General features: G+C 41.5%; 2 protein-coding genes across 9 annotated transcripts in view; one reads left to right on the top strand and one right to left on the bottom strand.

Annotated features, from left to right (window-relative positions):
* Positions 1-5,533, top strand: part of lsamp (limbic system associated membrane protein) — an 899,933-nt gene extending 894,400 nt beyond the window's left edge. For all 8 annotated transcript variants that reach the window (XM_034701360.1, XM_034701352.1, XM_034701359.1 and 5 more), the window contains one exon: positions 854-5,533. In XM_034701360.1, coding sequence (XP_034557251.1) covers positions 854-951 — 98 coding nt within the window. In that variant the 3' untranslated portion in view covers positions 952-5,533. The remainder of the gene's footprint in view (positions 1-853) is intronic.
* A 2,829-nt stretch (positions 5,534-8,362) lies between these two features.
* On the bottom strand, positions 8,363-21,967 carry gap43 (growth associated protein 43). Its single transcript, XM_034701438.1, has 3 exons — positions 21,598-21,967; positions 14,075-14,705; positions 8,363-9,674 (listed from the first exon to the last, which is right to left on the bottom strand). The coding sequence occupies exons 1-3, from the start codon at positions 21,625-21,627 to the stop codon at positions 9,595-9,597; spliced, it is 741 nt and encodes a 246-aa protein (XP_034557329.1). The 5' UTR covers positions 21,628-21,967; the 3' UTR covers positions 8,363-9,594.
* Positions 21,968-24,328: the final 2,361 nt, after the last annotated feature.

Below are 24,328 nucleotides of genomic sequence, written 5' to 3'. Positions count from 1 at the left end.
GGAGTAGTTATTGAGTGAATAAGCTTGGACACAGCCAGTCCAGTCCGAAGTGTACTCAGGTATGTTCATTATTTTTTAGGATCCCCTGGTATCTTCTGTTTTTTCCTTTGTGTTCAGTATGACTCCGAATATCTTTATTCGGTTGGGGTTCTTTTGTATTTTCAGATCTTTAAGGCCAATTGTAAAGGCACTCTAAGGATTTGATTCGTGACTGGTTTACCTTGGACCTGGCTGTTACACCAGAAGACAGATGTGAGAGTATCATTATATTTAAAAGGTAGAAAGGCACAGTGGAGTCTCAATCAGTTCCTTATAGGACCTGAACAGATGTTAAGGGTTCAAATTCTAAAAGTTTTGATTGATTTTTTTCTTTGTGCGATCTTTGAGGTTTCAAAGAAATCATGTAGAGGATTTTCCTGTTTTTAAACTCCACTGTGCACTCTGGAGTAGCCACATTGTTGTAGTGCAACATGGCCACTAGATGTCACCCAACGCCTCCAGGATTGACAGAGTTAATGTATGGTCTGCCCAAGAAAAACTGCATTGCACTGTATAATGTAGACGTGTATGAAGTTTAAAGCTCCAGAATAATTCATTTTTGAACACTACAACTCGTCCATTAGACTACAGATTGGACTGGATTGATTGGACTGTGGCTTGTGGCTTGTAGCTTTTCCTCTACAACACAACCATCCAAACACAATATTATCTTTGTGTCAGCTCAAGAAGAAATCATCCCTACTTCAGGATTTATTAACCGGTGTCTTGGCAAAATCAGAGGGTGGAAATAGTTTTGCAGGAAGAGGTAGAAATTAATGCCCTCCACTCTTTCTCTCTATCTTTCTCTGTGCAGGACCCGGGACAGGTCGAGATATCAACGGCTCTGCCTGTGTATCTCAATCACTGTGGCTGCTGCTGGCCTGCTTCGCCTGCCTTTTCCTCAAGTGTTAATACCGCTGTCCTCCTCTTCTCCCTCCTGGCCTTCCTTCCTTCCTTCTTCTTCTCCTTGTCCTCCTCTCCAACTCACCGACATCCTTACTGCTACCTTATTACCAACTTTTACCGCCCCGCAGACTGTTTGCATCATGATACGAAAAACCTTGATGTGCTCTCCAGCACTGCTAACAGATATTACAAAGAGTGATGGTTTATGCTTAAAATGTTCAAAGAACAACATGAAAACAGTGAAATGAAGGACAGAAAAAGCAAACAGTGCTCTCTCTTTTTATTTTATATGCACTTATTTTTGTTTTATCTTGACTTTGGGGTCAGGATTGGGGTTAGGATTTGTTCTATTTTGTCTTCAAGGGAATGAAAGCAGATAATCATTTGTCTCTAGATGTACTGAAGACATGAATATATTTCTTCCTACTCCTATAGATGCATTATGTTAACTTAAATTGTAGATTTAACTGAGTGTTTAACCAGTGCATTAATGAACAACATGCAAAGTATCTGCCAAATATTATCGATCTGAAACTAACACATGCAGAGATTAAAGGGAAATACTGCAGGTGATTCTGTTGAGATGAAAGCTTGACATTAAAGTCTGTACTCCTATAATATGACACCATAGACACAGACCAAGATAAACAGCATTAGCCAGACATCTTCCCAATCAATGACTTTGTTTGTAGACACAGCAGTCATTTGGTTTGCTGCAGAGATCGAGGATGCAGTGAATAGATTTGACTTGATCCTAATGAGCTAAACCGCGCAGTGTACAAACCTGAGGAAATAAGTCACTACATCTTCATCTGGTGGCTTTGCAACCACTCGCCTTTATTCCAAAAGAATCCCTCTTTCCTTTTTTGCAACAGGAAAAGAAAACACAGTAGGTTACAACAATGCGTACTGTACATAGTAAAATTTTGTATTTCTCCATGATAAGACATGGTTCCACGCCTGTAACAACAGGACACAAAGAAAATTGTTGCAGCTGCATCGCAACTAGCTCCATAAACTGAACAACATGCAGTGTTTGCTTTTGAGTTTTAGGATCATTCTTCTATACTGCTGGAATTTGGATAAAAAAAAATGTATGACACCAATGAATGACTTACTTTTTCTCTTTCAAAGACGTGTGCGTGTTTTAATATGAAACGATACAGAAAAAGTCATAATATATTGATATTGAGGTTATTATTTTTTTCTGTCTTTACCTCATTCATTTTAGTTGTGTGTATATATATACTTGAATCCAATGTCCTTATATTATATGAAAAGACAAATTTTATGTGTCCATGTTCCTGAGTAGGGTAGCGATTTGCTGAAGGCGAATAACTTGTAGACCCTGCTCTATCATGTGAAATGAAGCCCGTTAGACAAATGTGTTTTTTGAAAAAAAAAAAAAGTTAGCTTAAAAAGAAGATAGTTTTGTGCAGTTATTATTGTACTTATCCTTGGGATGACACAAGTGCCGGTTTACATGACGTTAAAGGGAATGGAATTCTATGTTCAGCTTGCTACTTCATAAAAGAGGAACTCCAGAAAGCAGAAAACAAATGAATACTGAATGCTTTTCTCCCCACTGTACTGATGGGCCTCTTTAACAAAATAATACCATTATACGACATTCTCCCATCACACCTCACTAACACTCACTCTGATTCATTTATTTCTTACTGAACGGCATGGAGACAACATGAGTGGATATTTTGTATAACTCTGGATAGAAAGATTTTTCAAACAGTGCAGTTCTTTAGGAAACAGCTGTTTGCAATGAAGATAGCTGAAACTGGTGCACTATTAGCTGCCTTTTTGCCATTTATTTTGACCTACTGTAAGGTGACTAATAGCATATGGACTCTAGTGCCCAGATCAGCTCCCTGTTCATGTCTCTGCTCTTCTAACAATCAAGCCGAGATAGTACAAGTACTGTAAAACACACGTGTAAGTAATGTCATCCTTGTCATGCATTAAAGACATTGTTCCCTGTGTTTTTATTGTAAATGCTTCTAACGACATGGCTGTGTGACTTTATAGTGTTGTTATGCCATCCAAACCAGTCTATTTTTCATGTGGGTTGATGAGTAGAAGTAGAGCTGTACAGAGGGTCAAATCTAAACGAAAATTGGAGCACTTCAAGAGGTAAAAACACAGTAATCAACATAATTAGTCAAACCTAAAACAGCGGTTAGCAGTCCAGTTTTTCAGTGGGAGGAAGGGAATAGAAGGTTGCTTTTTTATGCTTTCATCATCTTCAACTTTTTGTTTTAGTTATATATTTTTCTCCAACTGAACAGCTTTGGTTTTACCACTGTTAACTTGGATTAACAAGTCTCCTGATGTTTTCTACTACATTGGTACTGCTGCATTCTCTCTGAATTCATTTTAGCCTCCGGCTAACGAGAGTGCTAATTAAACGGCAGCAATTTTCTTCCTACTGTAGTACGAAGTGAATGATGTGGAAGCTTTCGTAAAATAGCTCCTCGTGATCAGTCTGCATGAGAGTGACCTGTGCTACATGTCGATTTCAGTGAGTCTGTCTGTCTCTTATGTGTTGCATTAAAAAAACCTCAGGGCAGAGCGAGGCTGGCCTTGGGCACACTCAAACTAAAAAAAAAAAGTGTTCTCCTTTTGTTTGTTTTTTCTGGAGGAGACCCTGGCAGACTACCAGAGAAGGGTCTCTAAACTGAGCCCAGTGTTTGTTTTAACCTGCTTGGAATGCATGATGGATAGACTTCTTGCAAATCCAATTTCAAGGGAGGAAGCTGTTCATTTACAAAACAAAACTCAAAACGAAGCAAGTTGTTTTTGCTTATCACTTGTGTTGAATATCTCATTAGACTTAAAATAGGCTAAAATGTCTCATTTCAAGATTTTACGAACAAAAACGAAGACCTGAATTGCTTGTAACGAGTAAAATAACCTGCCATTGGGGCAAACAATACAAGCTTATTGGGTCACAGCTTTGCTTGAAATATCAGAAAATAGGTAATGATCTCATCTCGTCACGTGAATGTGGCTGACATTAAGTTAAACCACATATTTATTTTCTACAACTAAGACTAAAACACTTGCTCAGTTTTTAGTTTTCGTAGTGTAACCCACTTCATAGTTTTATCCACTGACTTGATGTTAATGTGGACGGTGCACATCCTTCTCCCCTCAATGAAAAGTGACGCCAAAATACCCCCTCAAAGGGAGTTGACATATTGCGCTGGTAGCGTATTTTGGAGCCAGGGTAAGAAGTTGCTGGGCTGGCATTAGTCCCCTTATGTTGACCAAATCACGCATTTAACTTTCAGATAAAACATTAAAGATCACTCAGATCTCAGGTGGGTAAAGTCCTCTGCAGAACAGATTCCTGGGTCGATTTCAAGTAGACACTCGTGGGTATAGACAATTGAACAACCTTTGTGTTCATGTTTGTTATATTTTATTTTTGCTCTCTTCCTTCCCAGGAAGGCTGCAGTAGCCACATTTGTCAACAGAGCTGTCGATCATAAGGTCACATCTTTTTAATATCAAATAACAAATTCAGGCTATACTTTTCGTACCATTAACACTTACACATAAAACAGCATGGAACTAATTGCTATGACAGATGCATGTTTGTGAAGGGTTTATTGGACATTTCTATTGTATTGATCCATTTGTTAGAATGGAAGAGGCAGGCTTTACTGCCTCTACTGCAGCCAGTCATCAGGGGAAGCTCTTTAAATATTTGCCTCACTTTTCTTTGGGAGAGCTTTTGTGCCGTCCTTGTTCTTTTATACAGTCTGTGCCTGAAACTATGACCAGGCAAGTTAAATCTAGGGAAACCCCTTTGAAAGTGGATGTCGAAGTGTGTCCTTGCAGGTTAAAAGCAGCAAAAGAAGCACTAACTGATACTAAGAACACTTCTGTAAAAGCCATGCAGCTCTGTCTTATCCACAAAGCAGAAAGTAATAAAGGAAAACTGACCTTCCATTGCTCCTAAAAACCAACAGCCAGCCTATGGAAACAACACCAATCCTGTAGACAGACCTGGATATCTACTGAAGACTGTAGATACAGCTTTCTAGTTTACTATTGAGCATTGCCTCAAAACATCACCATTGCTTCACTGTTGGCTTACATATGTGCGTGTGTGTACTGATTCTGTTCATTTATATTAACCTACCTGAGAAGTTAACATGGGGCATGAGATACATGACGACTTTGACGAGTTTCTGTTGAACTACGGTTACAGAGGTAACCCTCTTCTTTGAGTTCAGTTTTTTTCCTCCTCTGTGTATATACAGTATGATGTTTCTAAAGTAGAATGTTGTAAAGTCAGCATCTCCATAAGATCATGTTTATACAACTCAACATTTAAAACTTTAAACGGCAAATGTAACTATCACGTTTGTACTTCCCTTCCCTCTGTCATGGGGAATACAGATTCTATCATGGATGATGACACAACAATGTCCTGTGTCTTTTTGTTTTCTATTTTACTTTTCTTTATTATGGCATAAGGTGATTGCAGTCAGTTTCTAAAAAATGATATGTAATAAAGGTATATGAGAAAATGTTCATAACACAAAATAAAGTTGTTTGAATTCAGCATTCTGCATTTGAATGTGACTTGAGATTCCAGGAGAGTGAACCATTCTTTTTGAGATAGCTGGGACACACAGGTTCTTAGTAATAGAGTTATGTATATTGCCATATAACATGCAAATGATAAAATATATGTTTCATGGTGTTCCCTCTGGAAGACAGTTTTATCCTCAGAAAGTTTTAGAGTAAAATGTTTTGTATTAAACACACTTTTTGTCATCTAAAAAGAAAACTGCGTCCTGTACACCGGTGTGACCAATTTATCAGCAAAAATGCTGAGATATTTTATTGTATTACCGTATATTACCCAGAAGATGGCGCTTGCAGATGCAAGCTACTGCAATGCTGCCAATGCTGGAAACATAGTGAGGAAAGTTAGTCGATCAGCGCCACATTATAACAACTTTTCTCCCCCATTATGTCCTAATCACACATTTAAAGAAAACGATGGTGCATTGTTTAGTAAGAACAATGTTGTGGCATCTGGTATAATTGAAAAGACACTTTAGTTTGAGACAACAACAAACACAACTCTTAGTAAATTGGTTGTGGGCAGTTGTTTCGTGCTGCAAGCTAATATACTAGCATGATAATGTTACACTCACTTTTTGTGGCTCAACACAAAAGGTAAAATGGTGATGTTATGCTGCATGTACAAAATCAATTAACACACTTTTGAAAGTCTCCACAGAGTCGTAGAAATTAGGAAAATCTGAGTCAGAGGAAGAAGATAATGCTGGACTGTCTCCAAAGAGGACAACAGGACACAAACCTAAGCAGAGCTGGACACAGGTCTTCCACAGTCCATTTCTACCTTATCAGAAAGTGAGAAGGGGCACTTATTATTTTGCACTAAAAGCACTGGTGTATTTAGAGGAACGTTTTCAGCTTGGTCTTCAGAATCCCAGAGTCCCTTCTCTTGTCCCAGCACAAGCTAAACTTTGAGAGTTGCACTGCATGTTGATCGGACAAAATTTAAACCTTTGCAAGGCAACTACTTCCTTGTAGTAGCACCAATTAGTTTTGCAAAATGTGTAGTTGGCAAAAATAGACAAATAGACCAAGTATGTGTCCAAAATCTTATATCTCTTTTTTTCCAACCTTTCATTAATGCTAAGACATAAAACACTAACAAAACTCCTACAACAGCCCTGTCTTTGTTGTTGCTATGAGTTGCATTGCTTATAACTTACCAATAGCCTGCCAGCTTGCATCACCTCAGCATTCCTGTTGGCGCTGTGGGAACTAACTGAAAAGAAAAAATCCCCACGAGATCTGTAGCTGTCTGGGGAGCTCCCTACCTCACACTTTCTCTGCAAATGTATGGAGCAACAAGCGTTAAATAAATATGGCTCATTATTATTATTTTTTACAACAGCATGTAGCTGCAGTCAAAATTTTCACCACAAGGTGTCATAACAAACCTAATATTGAATATAAACGGGACTATGGTAACAGAAGCTTCTTTATTAGCCTCGGACTTCGAAGATAAAAAGGGAGCATGTGGGTGTTAAGGTAAAAAGCAAACACCAAAAACAAGCCTGTAGCGATAGACTTTCCATATCAGACTCACATACCAGCTGGAGAAGTATGGGCAGTGAAGATAGATGTTGTATTTAATGTATCCCCATACTGTGTTCTTCCAGCTAGACTGAATCTGATAGTAAAGAGTTGCTTTTTGAATACTGTTGCACAAAAAAAAAATTAAAAACCATGACTGTTAAAGTTTTTGGAGCAGAGAGTTTTGGAAAAAAATCAACAGATCTTAATATAAATTACTATCTGGAAGGCGGATGTATGAGTCAGAAAGGAGGGAGTGATAAAAGACACTTTTGAAAGATATTCTCCTCATTCATCGACTGCTTGTTGAAACTTCATTAGAGGGAAGGTTGCACTATTCTTATGAGGCTGAGGTTGGTATTTTTGTTAACCTTGGACTTATTATTTATTCCATTTGGTGGGTTAGTACTTACTTATCATTTATATTATATTTTGCCTCCCTCTCACTCATTCTGCAAAGTCACGCTGTCAAAACAAAAAGAGCAAAAATCTTCATGTTGCTTTAAATGTTAAATCTCAAAAACTTCAAAAGATAGAACATATTTGAATCAAGCATAAATAGTTTTAAGATTTGTGAACAGTTTAAAGCAGAAGTCAAGTAGAAGTAATGGAGTAGTTGCCTGTAAGTGGGAGTATGCTGACATTTTTTTTCAAAGTTGATTGCGTTTAAAGCAAATTTGCTGAATTCTCCCATCTGTTTCTATTGTAAAATTTGTTTAGATAAAGTTAAATAATTCAAATAATATAATTAGTAGAAAAGTAATAGCCTTAGTCTGCTGAAGGAGTGTAATAGTATAAAATGTGAGCCGTCAAATAGCACAAAATTTGAAGGCTTTGAAACATACGGAATAGTGAGAATAATAATATCAAGAATAAAGTTTAGGAATAACAATAAGTAGAAATACTGAATCAGCATCCTAATAAGGCCCTTGCAAAACTGCCCATGTTGTCTTTAAACCAAAGATTTTGAAGGGTGGAATAAAAAATGAATAATATTCGAGGAAACCAGCGTGAGACCAGCCGTCTACGTTTTCCTTTGTGCAACACTATGCTAGCTGTTTCCAGTATTATGCTAACAAAGCTAACAAGTTGCTTGCTCCAGCTTGCTATTAAACAGACAATCAAACAAGTAGTGTCAATCTTCTTCTTTGTCTGTTGCAGAATGTATTTAAAATGTAAATACCATTCATTTATCACTCAGTTCTGTCCAGGTTACCCCCACCCCACCCCAAAAAAAGGTTAAAAAATTAAAGTCATGAACAAACTCCACAGCTTATGATGGTAATTGGCACATTTGCTTTATTTTGAAAACAGACATTGAAACCATTTTTATTTTTTCATATTTTTTCTCACAAGTTTGAACTCCTTGATAAGGTTGAAACTGGACATTGCACTCACTGGAACATGGGAAAAGTATTTTTTGTTTGCTCATTTGTTTGTTTTTACCTTTTTACGATTTTTTGTAACATCAGTGCAAGAGTATTTTTTCCAATTCATATAAACTGTCATAACAACACCAAAGACATCAAAAAGAAGCCGCCACACCTCTTACGTTTTTGTGACTGCGAAAAAGTTCCTCTCAGAGGGAGAGTTCCCATCATGCATCTGGTTCGATGGTTCATGCTACTGTTCTCACGTTGGGCTGGCAGAGCGTCATGTAGGAGCCAGTTATATCACCACTATAGAATATTTCTATAGTTTATTATATGATCATATCATTTAAATGTCAACAGGTCCATTACTGTATATGTGAGTAGAGACAGTTTGTAAAAGGGGTGTAAACCAAGCTTGAATGACTCAAGCAGAAGAGAGAGAGAGTAATAGTCTTGTCCTATATGTGATAATTGAATTCAAGATAAAGCTGCCCAACTGGAAATGTAACACATCTAACGATACATTCTATTCTCCATACAATGTGTCAGTACATTAACTATTTGCTGTGTTTTCAATACACTTGTACGTGTTGAAAACTAGGGTTGCATTTAAAAACCAGCTTGTTTTTTGTGCGTGCAATTGCAGAATAACAGATTTAATTTGCAAAATGGGTTTAAAGAAGCTGCATTGCAATGCAAATAAAAGAGGGTGCATTCACAATGCATTTTAAATGTGTAAAAATCCAGTTGGTAGCGTTCACTCCAACACTGATCCACTTACAATAGATAGTGAAGATGTAACAAATCAATTCCTCCTCCACATCATCATTATCAAGATAACAATCATTTTCCATAATCAACAACAACATCATCATCATCATCATCATCATCATCATCATCATCATCATCATCATCATCATCACCATCACTTCCTCATATATTAGCTTGAGCCAAAAAACTTCACGCTGGAAACTCCCCCAACATGAGAAAATCATTGCCACACAAAAAATGACAAACAAATAGAAACGGACTGCCTTCACATCGAGAAGGCAAAGAGCAACCATTTTAGATTTTTGTTTTTGTGTTATTCTTCATACTCTTAATTTCTGCTTTCTTTAGATGAGACTTTGCCTTAGTCATCCTTGGACTCAGTGGCCTCTGCTGCTGCATCTTCAGGGGTGGCCTCCTCTGCTTTAGACTCTTCTACAGCATCTAAGTGGAGGGGGAGGGGGAGGAGGATGGAAGGTAAGGAGGCAAAGCGAGAGGATAAAAATGAGATGTGAGGGTGGTATGAAGAGGAGTATGATAGATAAAAGATGGGTTTGAGAGAGAGGAGAGAAGAAAGGAGAAAATTAGCCCATGGAGATGAGGTTTCACAATGTGGGGTTGGAGTAATAAAGCCCTAACCGGTTCTTCTGAGATACTGAGCTTCAAAGATTTGACACGTCAGCTACTGCATTTTGATGTTTAAAATATTTCACCTCAGAAGGTTCTCTTAAAACAAAAGAGGGGGATGCTGTAACATAGAGAAAATGTGAGTAAGACTGGGAAAAAGATACACAGAAGGAGGTATGTAGTTCCGTGATGTTCACAAGGTGTCAGCTCTGCTCGCGTGTCAGTCAGGAGGTCCAATCTAATGCCTGAAATCCAGCATCGGCTGTGTGAATAATAAAAGAAGGGAGTGCTCCTAATGGACCCATGAAGCATTTGAACTGACATCACAATGCTAACAGCGCCATATCGGCTTGTCACATTTGATTCTCTGTGATGCCTTCAGTGTGCTGCTCTGTAAAAGCATCCAGTGTTGGCTTACTTAGAGGTGAATCCTGATGAATAACAATCAATGATACAACACCCAGCCAATACTACACAAGTTTGCTGGCTAACATAGCTTTAATTGAATCAAGTTGAGTAAAGTATTTGCCACCCAGAAACGATTAATATCGCATCTGGATATAAGCCAAAAAGAAAAATGAAAAAAAAAAATACATCTGGGCTACAATAGTTCTAGAAATGTAATTTGATTGTTTCTGACAAAACCTTTTATTCATGTGCCCTTAGAGCGCTGATGTCATACCACAATGATCTCATACTCTTTAAATAGAAACAGGAGACATCAAAGAATGACATCATTGCATTGGAGATTGGGGTGAAGGAGTGCATGCGTGTGGGGGTGAGAGTATGTGTGAGTGTCTGTCAGGGCAAGGCACAGAGAGAGAGAGAGGAACACACACACACACACACATACATAGATGGGTTGTGTAAGTGCTTGTACTGATGTGTGAGTTTGTGTGACTCAAAACAGCAGAATCATCCAGGTAAGATGTAATTAGCCTGTTAGCTGGTATGACAAACTTGAGAATGTCTGACTAAAGTCACTGAACAGTGTGATGCAAATGCAATTTCACTCGATTCCAAATGCCAACACTTTTCATTTCTGGAATTTTAACATCACCTCAATTACCTTTACACATGTTGTAACAGCTTAAGTACCGGTTTAGATCTGCCCTTGTCTTTTTGTGTAAGAACAGAAAACACAAATCTTGGGTGGTCTTTGTTATCGTTTACCAAGGCTGCCAAAAAATGTCTCTGCAGTTTTTAATGTAGTAAACACTGAATGTAGCATAGTTTACTGTGAACTCGTTACTCTTTAAGGCAGAGCTGAAGTTACAGAAAGCTGGGGTGTGTCAGGTGGGTTGGCCAGGGGTGGCATTTTTTAACCAATCGGGGATCGACATTTGAACTCATCATCTCACGCCATTATTTATGTCAACTGTTGTTTACTTAGCACAGTTTGCGGTAGAATAAATGCACTTGTAACTCAGCATTAGTCACCCCACAGCTAAAATATCAGCAGTGTGGAAATATTTGAAACGAGAAAGAGACAAAAGTCCAACAGCCACTTGCCATTTATGCAATCTGATCATTTCGGAGCCCGGAAGCAGTAGAGGTGCGCTAAATACTGCTTTCCTGTGTTTGGCATGTTTTCTCCCTTTGAACCATTTATCCCTGGAGAGTTATCCTAGGCTGCCGTAAAGCAGCAGTTGCTGTTGTAATATGGCTAGCTTTGCACATATGTGTTCGTGCAATAAGATTCAAGCAGTGGCAGAAGTTCCACATCGATGTCCCGTTAATTATCTTCTTATTAAACTGTTAGGCAAAACCCAGAACGCTTTGTTACAGTACCAGTTTGATTCGACATCTAAAAACTTGCAACAGAAAACGACGCATTCACTCATGCAACAGGCATAGGCTGCTGTGTCAAAGCATCAAACTCTGGACTTTAAAAGGAAGGACGAATATCCTCAAGAGAGCGAAGAAGGCCAAATAGATTACAGAGAAGGTGGTTGAATTCATCTGTTTGGACAACCAGCCCATCTCCACGGTAGAGGAGGCAGGTTGTTGCCATCTATTAGAGCTTTTGGATCCATGGTCATTATCGGGACATCCCAATTATAAACTATAATCAGGTTTTTGTCTTGTCAGAGGCTGAACTGAGGTTGGATGAACTTTTTTGTGTTTTTGTGCAAAAGATAGATTAAGACTTAGCATTTTGATGTGACACACGTGTGTTCTTTGAACTGTGACTTCAGACATTTTTCAAATCCTGAAAGTATTAAGCTCTGAAGAAGATTTCTATGTTGCAATTTTTTGTTACTTTTTAAAGTTGGAAATGTACCCACAGGACTTCAACATCTCTAAGATAATTTCTATCTTTGCTGATTTTGTTCAGTACACCAGTAAGTCTTTAGTATGTTTAAACAAAATAACTAATTCTGCCTTCTTTAAGCATTAAAAAAAAAAATTACTTATTGAGAAGTTTTGCTCTGGAAAATGTAAAGAAAAAAAAGCTGTTTCCAGATCTTGCAGCTGTTGGTCGATGATGACCTGAGCCGACATTACTCTGCTTTGGCCAAAATAGTTTTCCTAAAAGTGATTCACAAGAAGAAAGTCCTCATTAGTGGTCTCAAAGAGGATAGAAAAGATATTACCTGAAGTAAGCTTTGTTATCTCACACTAATTGACTGTTAGAGGAACTATTATGGTTATGCCTCCTACTGCTCAAGATTATAAGTTTGCAACTACTGTAAGGAATAAATAAAAGTGGGTATGTCAATGATGATTGGAACTTATTGTAACATATCATATTATCTGAGTCTTGATTTCATGAATGGAAGGAGCTATATCAGTTATGTTAATTTTGAAATTAACGTGTGATTATGCAGTACTGTACATCATTATGCTCTGGCATTTAACATCTCAGTCAGGTAAGGGAACACAGTAACACTCACTATGCTCGGTGGAGAATCTGGATCATACCCAGGCTGCCTCATATATTATTCAGTCAGATCAGAGTACCTGGCTTCCTTGTCCATGTGACTCCAGTCTGTGCGCTGACAGCCATTAAACAGGTAACTTTGTAATACATATTAATCTGCTCTCTGATTCAGTTCGCTTGGTAAAGCAGATTGTGGCCGGCCACAGATTCTTAATTAGCCGTTCTTCCACAGGTAGTGTTTGTTTGTGACAGACTTCCCCGGTGCAGATCGTGACCAGTAAGGATCATTAATCATTCATTGAAATCAGAGCACCTGTTATCCCCGCTCTGCTCCGTGCAGGCCAGCTATCCCATCGAGGTGGTAACTATGACAACAGGGAGACAGTGCTGCCTAGGTGACCTAGTTTCAGTGTAGTTCTCTGAATGCGTGTGGTGTATGTGTGTTTCCCACCTCACACCCCCTCCTCCTGGAGACTGAACATGCTCCATTAACTACCTGTCTGACCCAGTCTGAGAGTCCTTGGACCAGAAATATGAGTTCATGTCAAGACTGTGTTGTGGGTTTTCTGTATCAGTGTTGTAATGTAATTCAATGGCCTCCAGCTTCCTCTCAGATACACCTGAACACTATAATTTGGACATAAAATAAAGGTCTGCTTTAAAATCTATTGGCTGGTCTTGGAGGTCCAGACAGCAATTATCAAGTATTATGACTTATAAAGCACAATAACCAATATTCTGACTCCCTATTATGTTTAAAAGTAAAAAGGTGCAACCATTTAAAGCACTGAAGGTGTTTGATTTGAATAAATATCTGTAGCAAACATTAGTATTCCAGTCTTGTTTATTCTTGACCAGTGCTGATCACTCCTAACTCTGCATTTCTATCCCATTCCCTGCCTCATCAGTATGGAGTTTCCATCTTGCAGAGGCTGCGATACAAGGCTGTCTAATCTAATATTGAGCCATGTCTCTGTGTTAACCAGTGAATGGTGGAGCCCTGCCAAATATCCTTAAATCCCCAAGACTCCACAAGCAGTTGTTTCCTGTGGTGCTTGCCAAGCAGATGACTGGAGAGCTTGCCTTTTCTTTTGTCTTTTGTTTTTTACAGTAAGTAATTGCTTCTTGATTGGTGATTGTGTTTGGAATTTATTTTGTCCCTGAACTCAGTGCCCTCGCAAACATGTGCAAAGCTAGTGGTTTGATTCAGTGATTTTGAGAACCTCCTATGTGGGTTCAATTTATTTTGGATGAGCTTGTGTGCATGTAACCGATTCTTAATGAGTCCTACTTTAATGAAGGGATGTTAAAAGCTTTGGTGTAATCTGCATACCTTGTTTATCTTTTGTTTGGTTAGGCTCCTCCTTCTCAGCTGTCGGGCTGACAGCAGCAGGCACATCGGCTTGTCTGGCCTCTTCCTTCTTCTCTTCACTCTCCCCCTCCTCTTTCTTCTCCTCAGCTGTGGCTGTGGTGGGACTCTTGGCCGCCGCCACTGGGGCCTCCACCTCTTTGGGCTTCTCCTCAGCTTTCTCCTCCGCCTTTGGCTCCTCTTTCTGGGGCTCAGAGGGTGCCGTGGTGGCGGGAGAGGTTGCAGCAGGCGCCGCCGCTACAGGAGACGTCGCAGCAGCAGCTGCCGGAGAGTTAGCTGGCTTGTCTGCCACTGGGCTTTTGGCTTGGCTCGTCTCCTCCTCCTTCTTGGCTTCCTCTCCTGCAGCCTCGTCTTCCTTTGCAGGTGCCTCCTCTCCCTCAGCTTTCTTTTCCTCCTCTCCTCCCTCCGTCGCCTCCTCTGCAGCAGCAGGACTGTCGCCCTCCTTCTCTTCCTCTCCGTCTTTCATCTTTTTCCGGGTTATGTGTCCGCGGAAGCTGGCCTGTATTTTGGTGGCAGCCTTGTGGGCCTTGTCCTCGGGTTTGTTGGTGGTCCCATCCTGTTCAATCTTCTGGTCTGCATCCTCATTCTTCTCCACCTGGTATCCAAGAATATAAACATTAAGTTAGCATCTACTGTATGTCACTAAGCAGGTCCACTGCAAACAAGCAAGGGCTACAAACTAAAAAGTTGAAGGAATCTCTGATAAAGTTTGAGGATGATCCTCCCAACATCTAATTTTGCATTCTTTTAATCAAACTTGAATCCTACCAAAGATAGATACAGTATGTCATGAGATGAACGGTCAGGAAATGTAAAAAGTATGTTATGATAGAGGGTTATTGCTCATGAAGTCATTTAAAACCAAGAGGGGAGAATTATCATCTTGGAAAGGTTGGGTTAGTTGGGATTAAGGACTGGTCTACATGTGAGGGTGTAGGACTGGATGAGGTTCGGGGTTAGGAATGGGACAGTACACAGTATAGTATTGAAAGTGGCTCCATGGTATTACCTTCAGTACCTGGATCCATATAGTGGTTGTCCATCAAATAGTGGCTTGTGCTATGAGTCATAAAAATCTAATGAAAAGAAATCAAATCAAATAAAGGAATGAATGATGAGCAAACAAAATGAATCAGTACATTCAAAATGAATAGGCAAACAAATCAAGGTAAAACATTATCTTGCCAAGATTCAACCAATCAAAAGCTTTAAAAGTGCACCTTAAATGAACATGATTAAGCAACATGAAGCAAACACAAACTGTCAAAGAGCAGGCATGCAGTGCAGCATTAGTTAGCAAAATGATAAAGACGTGGAGAACTGCAGAATTTGAATGGGTTTGAGTGTTTCTGTCCTTGGAGGTTTCAAGGCTTTTTCTGGAGCCATGTGATCAGTTTGACAACAGAATAATATACAGCATATTATGATTTCATGTGCTGGAAAGAGAGGATGTTGTACCATTGTAGTTCTTTATTTTCTGCCATGAGACAAACAGATATGTGAGGGGGTTGATTGTCTCCACTTAATGGATTAGATTTACAGGCACTTTTGGAAATGACAAATGGCTCCAGGCATTTATGCAGTTACACAGGCATGAGGTTGATATTGTCCTCCTGATAATGGTGCCAGAATACATTGATTGAGTAATTACTGAAATTTAGAACCTCTCAATGGCATCCAGTGTTAACATATTCAAAACAGCAACTAGAGAAATGCAAGCATTCAAAATTGTGTCTGTCTCTCTCTTTCCAAAATAATGAGCCACTCTCTATTCTCTAGGTACAGTAGCTTTCTACGGCTCCATCTCTGGCTGCTAGGGAACGAGCTGCCTGCTAGAATCTCCTCAGCATTCACTGCCATACCCCTCCCAACCATCAAAGGTTACCTTGACAACCAGAGTGCTAACTCATCACGGCGCTGTCTGCCGGTTGGTGCTATGAAAGACTATATGTCACCCTGATTGGCAGCACACCTGACCCCTCAGGGGACCAGGCCAATGGGAAATCGTAAATCAGGCGGAGCAATCAGCGTGGTTAAGGAGGGGTTGTGTGTGATGCAGCGGCTGGGTGCGGCGCAGGGCTGGTGGAGGTTATACATGCGTGTATATGTCAATGCTTGTGTCACTGAGCAGTGGCATCTTGTTTAAGGTCAGTGAATCTCAGCAAAAATGATTTTCATAGATGCTTCTGTGAGGCTACATCCATCAGTCTATTTCCTGATACCTGCTGTCTCTAATAGTGTCGTTATATTGGATATAAGGTTGACTTGGATGCCCGCCTGCGAGAGAAATCACATCTGTGTGACATGATTGAAGAGCCAGAGGCCCTAGAACCAACACATCTTCTTCAGGGTCAGTGTGTCAGTCCAATATTGGAGCAGAGAGGCCAAGGCGCAGCTGTGTTGGTATATTCACCTCCTCCACCTTCATTCACATGCCATCCCCAGGGTTCAGGGTATAAATCCTGCCTATGGCTTTCTGCAATTTTTACTATACACCATCTTTCTGAGGCAATTTTGTGCAACGTGGTATCAAAGAAGACATATGATACTAGTGGCTTTTATAAGAAGAGACAAGCTTCAGCTTCAGCTCTACTGTGCCTCTTAAAGAAAAGTTTAAAATGTGAACTAAAGCCATTAACAACAAGCAAGCAAGTAAGTGAAGAAATAAGCTTTAGCAAGTGTTCTGATATTAGGACAAACAGCCAGCAAGGAGACAGACAAAGCACGCTGCCACACCCTCTGCTCTTAATAATATGCATGTCCAGGGTGACTTATAAGGCTTTTATTGTGTCTGATCTCATGGGTGCTTACAATTGCCAAAATTTGACCCAAGCACTTAACTCTTAATAGAATTACTTACTGGCTGCACACAATGAGTCAGACAGAGAGAGGGAAGAAGAAAGAGATGGATGAGGGTGTTTGGGAATATGAGGGTATGACATCATTATTGGAACAGAGGGGATGTCATTTACTTTAGAGATTTGGGTGTGTGTGTGCCCAAATGTAATAAAATACCAGCAGAGCGCCAAGTGATCTCATATCAGAGTAAGACGAGGGGGAAGACAGATCACCATCATGTTTGGTTTGACCACAGTTGAAGCATCATGATTGGAATTATTGATATTTGTCTGTGCATCACCCTCAAAAGTGCTGGGCTGTGATTTCCTGACTGCTGTGGTCTCTTTCAATGGAGGGAAATGATCACGCAGAGCTCCTTTTGAACTGTCACATCAAACTTATTCAGCCACAAAAACACAGTGTGGGGATTGTTAAAGACTGGGATATTAGCTCAGTTCAAATGTATTATTATTTAAGCAGAACCATTGCTCCAAATCCTGTAAGAATTGCCTCTTGAAGGCTCTGAATGTTCAATGAACCCTGGTCACGTACCCCCCTGCAGGCGCTTTGCCACTCTGTGGCTGTGCGGCACACATTTTCATTCATAAATACAGCAGCACCTCCCCACGGTAAAAGGTACACCCACTTTAAATCTACACCAAGAATCCGCTACTGTTTCAACTCTTGCTTAATTAACTTGCAGTGAGACAACATGTTTGCACTATCAGGTTAATCAAATTACTTATTACAATAAGCCTGCAGTGTTTCCTCTTGGAGCCTCATGGTTGCCATGGATGCACTACTTCACTGAAAATTGTTTGTTATCCAGCAAAAAAAAAAGTGGGATGTTTGCAAGAGAAAAGTGCTTTTCAGGCATGATTTTAAAACAGATTATGCAATCGTACTGCAATTGCAAAACCAAAGTAGAGAACATTAAAAGCCTATTATAGAACACTTGCCGTACAAAGGTGACATATAGTCTGTCATCTTTATGCTCTAAATCTATATGTGCAACAGCTTACATGTTGATTTATCTGAGTACATGATTGCCATTCAGTAAAAGCCAAAAGACTGCCTCGACTGTAGTGAGAGGTAATAAACGATCGTGCTTAAATCTGCTCAGAACGTCTGACTGCTTGACGTGTCTATTACAGCTTTGTCTATCAGCTGCAGCTCTGTGCTCTCTCTCTCTCTCTCTCAGTCTCACTCTGTCCTTGGGTGGGCAACTGGCCGTCGTGAGAACCACACCCGACAGTCAATGGCTTCACCGACCGATCTATAACCACACACATATCCACACATACGCACACACACACACATACCATCCCCCCAATGGTGACACACACACTTACAATCTACCACCTTCCCACTGCCTCATTGCCAGGGCCATTAGGGACTTGTTTCAGGAGGAGGAGGGAGGGGTGGGGTGAGGGAGGACACAGCAGAGCGCTGGGGTTTGTAGTGGTTGAAATACCACAGAACTACAGTTAACGCTAATGCACTCACTAGGCGTGCATACAAACATGCAATTTCTTATGTTTCTTCTTTTGTATTCTGGTTCATTCAAGAAGGAGAGACGCTCCTCAGAATTGAACACCACTAGCAAGAAGGGAGAGGACTATTAAAGGTAACATTTGCACTCTCAATGATGGAGTTGCACCTTAAAGAAGCGTCAACCCAAAAATTTCACCCACAATTACTCAATCTTGGAGATCTCACCTTGATCATGAAGGCTTTTTCTAATTGTACTAAAAGTAATACTCCTCAAATATTTGTCATATTAGCACAGTTCCCAGGCATTCATGGAGATGCTATCAGCCACCCTGCTGGTGACACACATACTTCCGCCCTCCTGAAAATCCCGGCTTTATTCCAACGTCTGTCTGCTTTTCTGCAGAAATCATCCAGACACCAAAGACTGGCTGCTGTCTGCTTCTTCTGATTATTTCCCTCCCTCTCTCTCTCTTTCTTTCTTTCTTTCTTTCCCTCTGTCATCTTTCACTCTCTCCCTCGCTGAGCAAACTGCTACCCACTCATTCTCTCATACACACACACATACACGTACAGATATAGCGGAGCACCACACCCTTTTAGCCGGCTATCTCCCGCAGAAGAGGAGAGGGGGGCTCAGGTGGTGACTGCCACAGCCCCTGCTTCACCATCCCTCCCTTTCCCCCTCTCTCTCTTCCTCCCTCTGTCTCTCTCTTCATTGACGGTGAATTGATGAGCGATGCTAAAGGATGAACTGTCTCTTTTACGATGGCCCGGGAAAAAGAGATGCTCCACAGCAAGTAATAAGCGGCCATATGCCGGCGTCATTACATCCTTTGGAGCTGCCTTTAATTCAATTACACCGACTCTCTGCCTGAACAAAGGCTCTGCTATCGCCACTGATCTCATAAAGGGGCCGGGCCGAGTTGAGACGGGGGCATATTGAAGTGTAAAGGAGTTGGAGGAGAGTAGCCACAGGGATGATGGATAGTTCTTGGGTGGTTTGGTAAACTAGAAGTATTGGCTTTGGTGGGTGCTTTGGCTGAAGCTGGGATCTTGGATATGGGGCTTGGAGTGCAACAGGAGCCACAGTTTTAGAGGGTGTATTTCTTTTTAGGAATCTAACTTGGTCTTGATTTTGGAGTTTGGTCCAGAATGGTCAAGGTGGGGTGTTGAGGCGGGTCAGGTGGGGATGGTCTTAATGTCAGCAGGAGAACTCGTGAGGGAGTCTGGGCGGAGTTGAGGAATAGGATTCAAAGTCCTGGTTTAAGAGAGACATAGCATCTTTGGGTAGCCATGGTTTGGAGGAAGAGCTCAGTTAGGGACCTTAACTTGAGTGTAGACACTAAAACCCTTCATATCAAACCCTGACAAGAAGAGGAGGCATCATCTATTTGTCCTAAAGCTGTATACAACTAAAAGTAAAGCTACAGTCAGGGGCTACATGAAGAGCTTTTAATAAAGTGCTTGTAGCCACTCCCAAAGCGAAGATGTTGCAACTGCACTTAACACTCCACAATGGCAGGTACACCTACAGCAATATTGACTTGTTATAAGCAGGAAAAAAAAGCTTCCCCCTTGCTCATCCATCTGTGAAGATCACAGAGTGTGTCTGGATTAATTTATGCCTCTGTTCAGGAGGAAAAGTGCTGAGGCTTGGGAAGATCTTCCTCGAGGTGGAAGGTGAACACGCTCGAGGCAGCGACACGATCTGTGGGAAAAAGCCGGTGCCTCACCCACATGGCTGCAGTGTGAAGCACGCCGTCTTCCTTCCCTTTGATTTCTCACCTTCTGCTTGCTCAGCCTCTCCTACCTCCATCCCTTGCTTTTTCACAACCACAAATCCTGCCGGTTGTAGCAACCATCCAGTTTTGTTCCCCCCTTCTCTTTCTGCTTTGCTACTCGCCTGCCTCTCCCTACCTTCCCCCATACCTTGCAGTCTCTCTCCCTGTCTCATTTTTTTTCTCTGCTCACCAGCTTTCCTTTCCTTCCTACCTCCTATTGCATCTTCCCCATCTACCTCCATGTGCACCAGCTTCACTCCACCCTGCTGCTTGCTCTTCTACCCATTCTGCATCCCTCTCCTCCTGCATGTCCTCAAACTGGCATGCTTTGCTTCCTTTTTCTCTCCCCTGCCTGCCAGAGCTAATATGACTCATGCAAGCTAACATTTTTACAGCAACCTAATGCCGTCAGAATCCAGGGTGATAGAAATCAGATAAAATCACACTCAGCTTGAGATAAAAGCAGAAACCTGGCCCTGATCATGCACAAACCCTCCATGATAGCATCCAAAATCTAACAGAGTGGGGTACAGGGAGTGTGCCACCCCTCCGTCTCCACTGTCCAGACCCACCCGCTTCCATGCAACACCTTTCTTTTTTTTGTGATTCTCTGCCGACACCACCCTTTCACACCCTTTAAACAAGTGCACACTTCATAGTACCCTCCATTGACAGCATCCACTTATAAAGCTGGAGGGCTATGATAATCCATTTAGACTCATTTATTCCTATTGTACTCCCCAGAGGCCACTGACATGATGGTGCTGCTCACTCAATCTGTACCCCGCCCTTTTTTTCCTCCTCTCTCTGGAAATTTACTTTCCTGTGTCACCCAATTCCACACAAGAAAGCAAGAAATGTTAGAGACAGAGACCACTTTAAAAAAGGACACCTGGTTAGTTTTATTAATATGAATTACCACTTGATTATTCTGAGTGGGTTAAGAAGAGCTGCAGAATGAATGAGAGGGCATTTTAGCTTTAAAAAACCCGGGAAAATACAGAGTCTACCTCGTGCCTTTCAATAATCTGTCACTTATTTCAAGTGCATGATCAATAGGAGGGCATGCCCCGCTCCCCAAGATCGAGTTACAGTCTTGTTCCTCTACGAGTACAGTGTGAGGTCTGGGAGGCATTGTGGCAACATCCATTCATGCGGAATAATCACATTAACTAGGCGTGTCTGGGCTCTGTGGATAGACTTGTAGAAAGAAAAGCCAGGCCAAGAGTCAAAGGAAATTACAGCAACATCTTCTCTAATCCCTCCTCAAACAGATGAATCTGACCACAAACCAAGAGGAACAAAGTTCAGAGTTGAGAAGCATCATTTAGTTACATAAAAAAGAAAAAGGATGAAGCAATGAGAGCAGTTTACCGGTTTGGTTCTTCTTATGCAGCACAGCATAGTTGTAGTTGTTGTATCCTCCCTTTCTCTTCTCTGCTTCTTTCTTCCCTTTTTTCTCCCTTTCACTTCTTCTCTTCTCTCTCACCCTCTCGCGCACTCTCTCTCTCTCTCGCTTTCTTGCACACACACTCTCTCTCTCTCTCTCTCTCTCTCTCTCTCTTTCTCACTGGCTGTATCAACAGCTAAGTCGCCGGGTGCATTTACTCATCCCAGTTTGCACACACTCGCTCTTCAGTCGGTCTGCCTGGGCACACCTTCTCTCTCTCTCTTTCTCTTCCACTCTCTCTCTCTCTCTTACTCGCAGCCTGACAATGACTACAAGCCCACCCTTTAAACCCCTCCCTTCCCCTTGCTCCCTCCATCCTTCTCTCCTCCCCTCTTCCCTTCACACTATCTCCTTCCTCCTCCTCCTTCTCCTCCTCCTCCTCTCCTCCTCTTCTTCTTCTTGTTCATAGTGATGAACCCCCCCACCTCTTTTAGATCAGCACTCCTCTCTTCTACATCTTCTCACCCCCCACCCCGTCCCCCTCCCCCTCCTTCTCCTCTCCTCTTTCAGGCTGGCTCTAGCAAAAGAAGCGGCCCCACCCTGAAAAGGCTCTCGCTTAATGACTGACTGGATACCTCCCATTTTTTCACTGATAATTCATTTTTTGGTGCTTTATTTTTGTTTCTCTCAACACAACCCATTTAGTTCAATCTCCTCCCCCTTCACACAAAAGGAGGTGTCTTTCCACTTAAAGAAAAGAAGCACTCATATTGAAGTTGCCTTCTCTAAATGCTCAGTCTCCCTCTCAGAATGTGTGTTCTACACTCTCCGGATCTCTGATTAGTGCTGTGAGCCTGTGAGCTGTGTGTCCAAATTGCCACTGCGATGCCAAAAGCATGTTTTCTGGCACAGCCGGGAGCAGCTCCTGCCAGAAGAGACGTGTGAAAGAGAGCAGTGATGATCCGCATCCATGCATTTGTGCATGCACACACACACACACACACACACACACACACACACACACACACACACACACACACAGTTTGCTCTTAGGACACGTCACCCACACCACCACAAAACCCCCCCACCCCCCCATACCCAGCGCTCTCTGTTCTCATGGAAACACCAGCAGATAGACTAGAAGAGCAGAGGAGGAGTGTGTGTGTGAGGGAGAGAGAGAGAGAGAGAGAGAGAGAGAGAGAGAACAGAGAGAGAGAGAGAGAGAGAGAAAGCGATGGAGGTAGGAGGAGGAAGCAAGAGGGCCGGGTGTGGCAGACAGGCAGGCGAAGCAAACTGCCTCTGGTTCCCTCACTCCCTCCCCCTTTTTTTCTCCCTCTGTGCCCACATTTGCACACAGTCTGGTTTAATGAGCGGGCACAGCGCATGCATTATCCCCTCAACTACATTTATAACCATTACAGTACAGTGAGGCTCGCAGGCGCATGCTCATGCAAACACCCACACTCTGTTTGTCTTTTATAACACACACTCATAAACAAACACACACACACACACGTATACACACTGTGGTGTCAGAAAAGTCCCCGCCCCCGCTCTGACACCGGTGCGCACCAGCAGATGCTACAGACACAATGAGGATGAAGGGAGGGATGGAGAATTGAAAGATAGACAGAGAGAAAGAGGGATGGATGGGGTAGAGAGAAGTAGGAAGAGTCCTAAGGGGTTGTGCTCTGCTATTCTTCCCTCTTACAGGATTATTCCACATCCTTCACTGAGGGGAAATCATTAACCTGCACCCCTGAGCCACAGCCCTTCTCGGTGGTCTTTCTGCCACCACACAGGCACATGTAGCACCATTACCAAGCTGTACTACATCATCACTATGTGTCATCAGCTTCTATAGCACAGCATATGACACAGATGCAGGAATAAAGCAGGGTTCTGCTGAGTGTGCATCCTCCTTCTCAGCACTGGCCTGCTTTACTTTTACACACCTATGCACATTCATACAGCTGCCAGCTATCAGTCCCCTAGTGGGTCACATTGCCAGAATAACTAGCAGATGAATGCTTCACTTAAGGGAATTCGATGGCTATTTTTCTTTGGATTTATAAAGTTGTCATTGATTCCACATTTCAAACATGCCTCATGAGAAAGCTTTAACTGTACCAACTGGGAATGAAATAAAGTCAAAGCCAAGACAAATGAATGGAGAAACATAATCAGTCAATCAATCTTTAAATACATGCATAACACTTCTCCCATTTGGGGTTGGAGGGGGAGCTGGAGTCTCAATCAAGCTGTCACACCCTTATTAATATAGCAACAAATCATAACAAAGTTATCTCTGGACACTTTCCAAGAATAGAAGTTTTCGTTATTATATTATATATATTATATATTTAATGTGACTCAACATTAATTAAGAAAATTAAGATTAAGAAAAAAATGTCTATTTAATCAGCAGACTCATTGGTGCACAGCCATCTGCCAGGAGCAGAGGGGCCTTGGATGTGGATAGAGACAAACAAGCAGACGAAAAACAAAACTGCATATACTACAGACTTTTCACATGGCTGCGTTACATACTTGATTTTGATTGGTCAGTACATCATAGCACTGTTCTGTTATTTCTCGACAGCACACCATTACTGTGGATATAGCTTCACTCACAGACTCCAGCAGACTAACTGTAATCATATCTATCTGCTGAAAGAGGTCCTGTTATATTGTTGTTGGGTTTTTTTAAAGTGT

The sequence above is a fragment of the Notolabrus celidotus genome, chromosome 14 (genome assembly GCF_009762535.1).
Source record: "Notolabrus celidotus isolate fNotCel1 chromosome 14, fNotCel1.pri, whole genome shotgun sequence".
NCBI classification, from domain to species: Eukaryota; Metazoa; Chordata; class Actinopteri; order Labriformes; family Labridae; genus Notolabrus; species Notolabrus celidotus.
Note: the sequence above shows the minus strand (reverse complement) of the source record. Positions and strands in the feature narration are given on the sequence as shown.

Bases quoted from the DNA above. Each gene is read 5' to 3' on its own strand.
- gap43 (XM_034701438.1), bottom strand. From the start codon at position 21,627: ATGCTGTGCTGCATAAGAAGAACCAAACCG. The intron at 14,706-21,597 runs GTAAACTGCTCT...CTTGGATACCAG, and splicing joins GCATAAGAAGAACCAAACCG to GTGGAGAAGAATGAGGATGC. The intron at 9,675-14,074 runs GTATGCAGATTA...CCCTCCACTTAG, and splicing joins CCAAACAAAAGATAAACAAG to ATGCTGTAGAAGAGTCTAAA.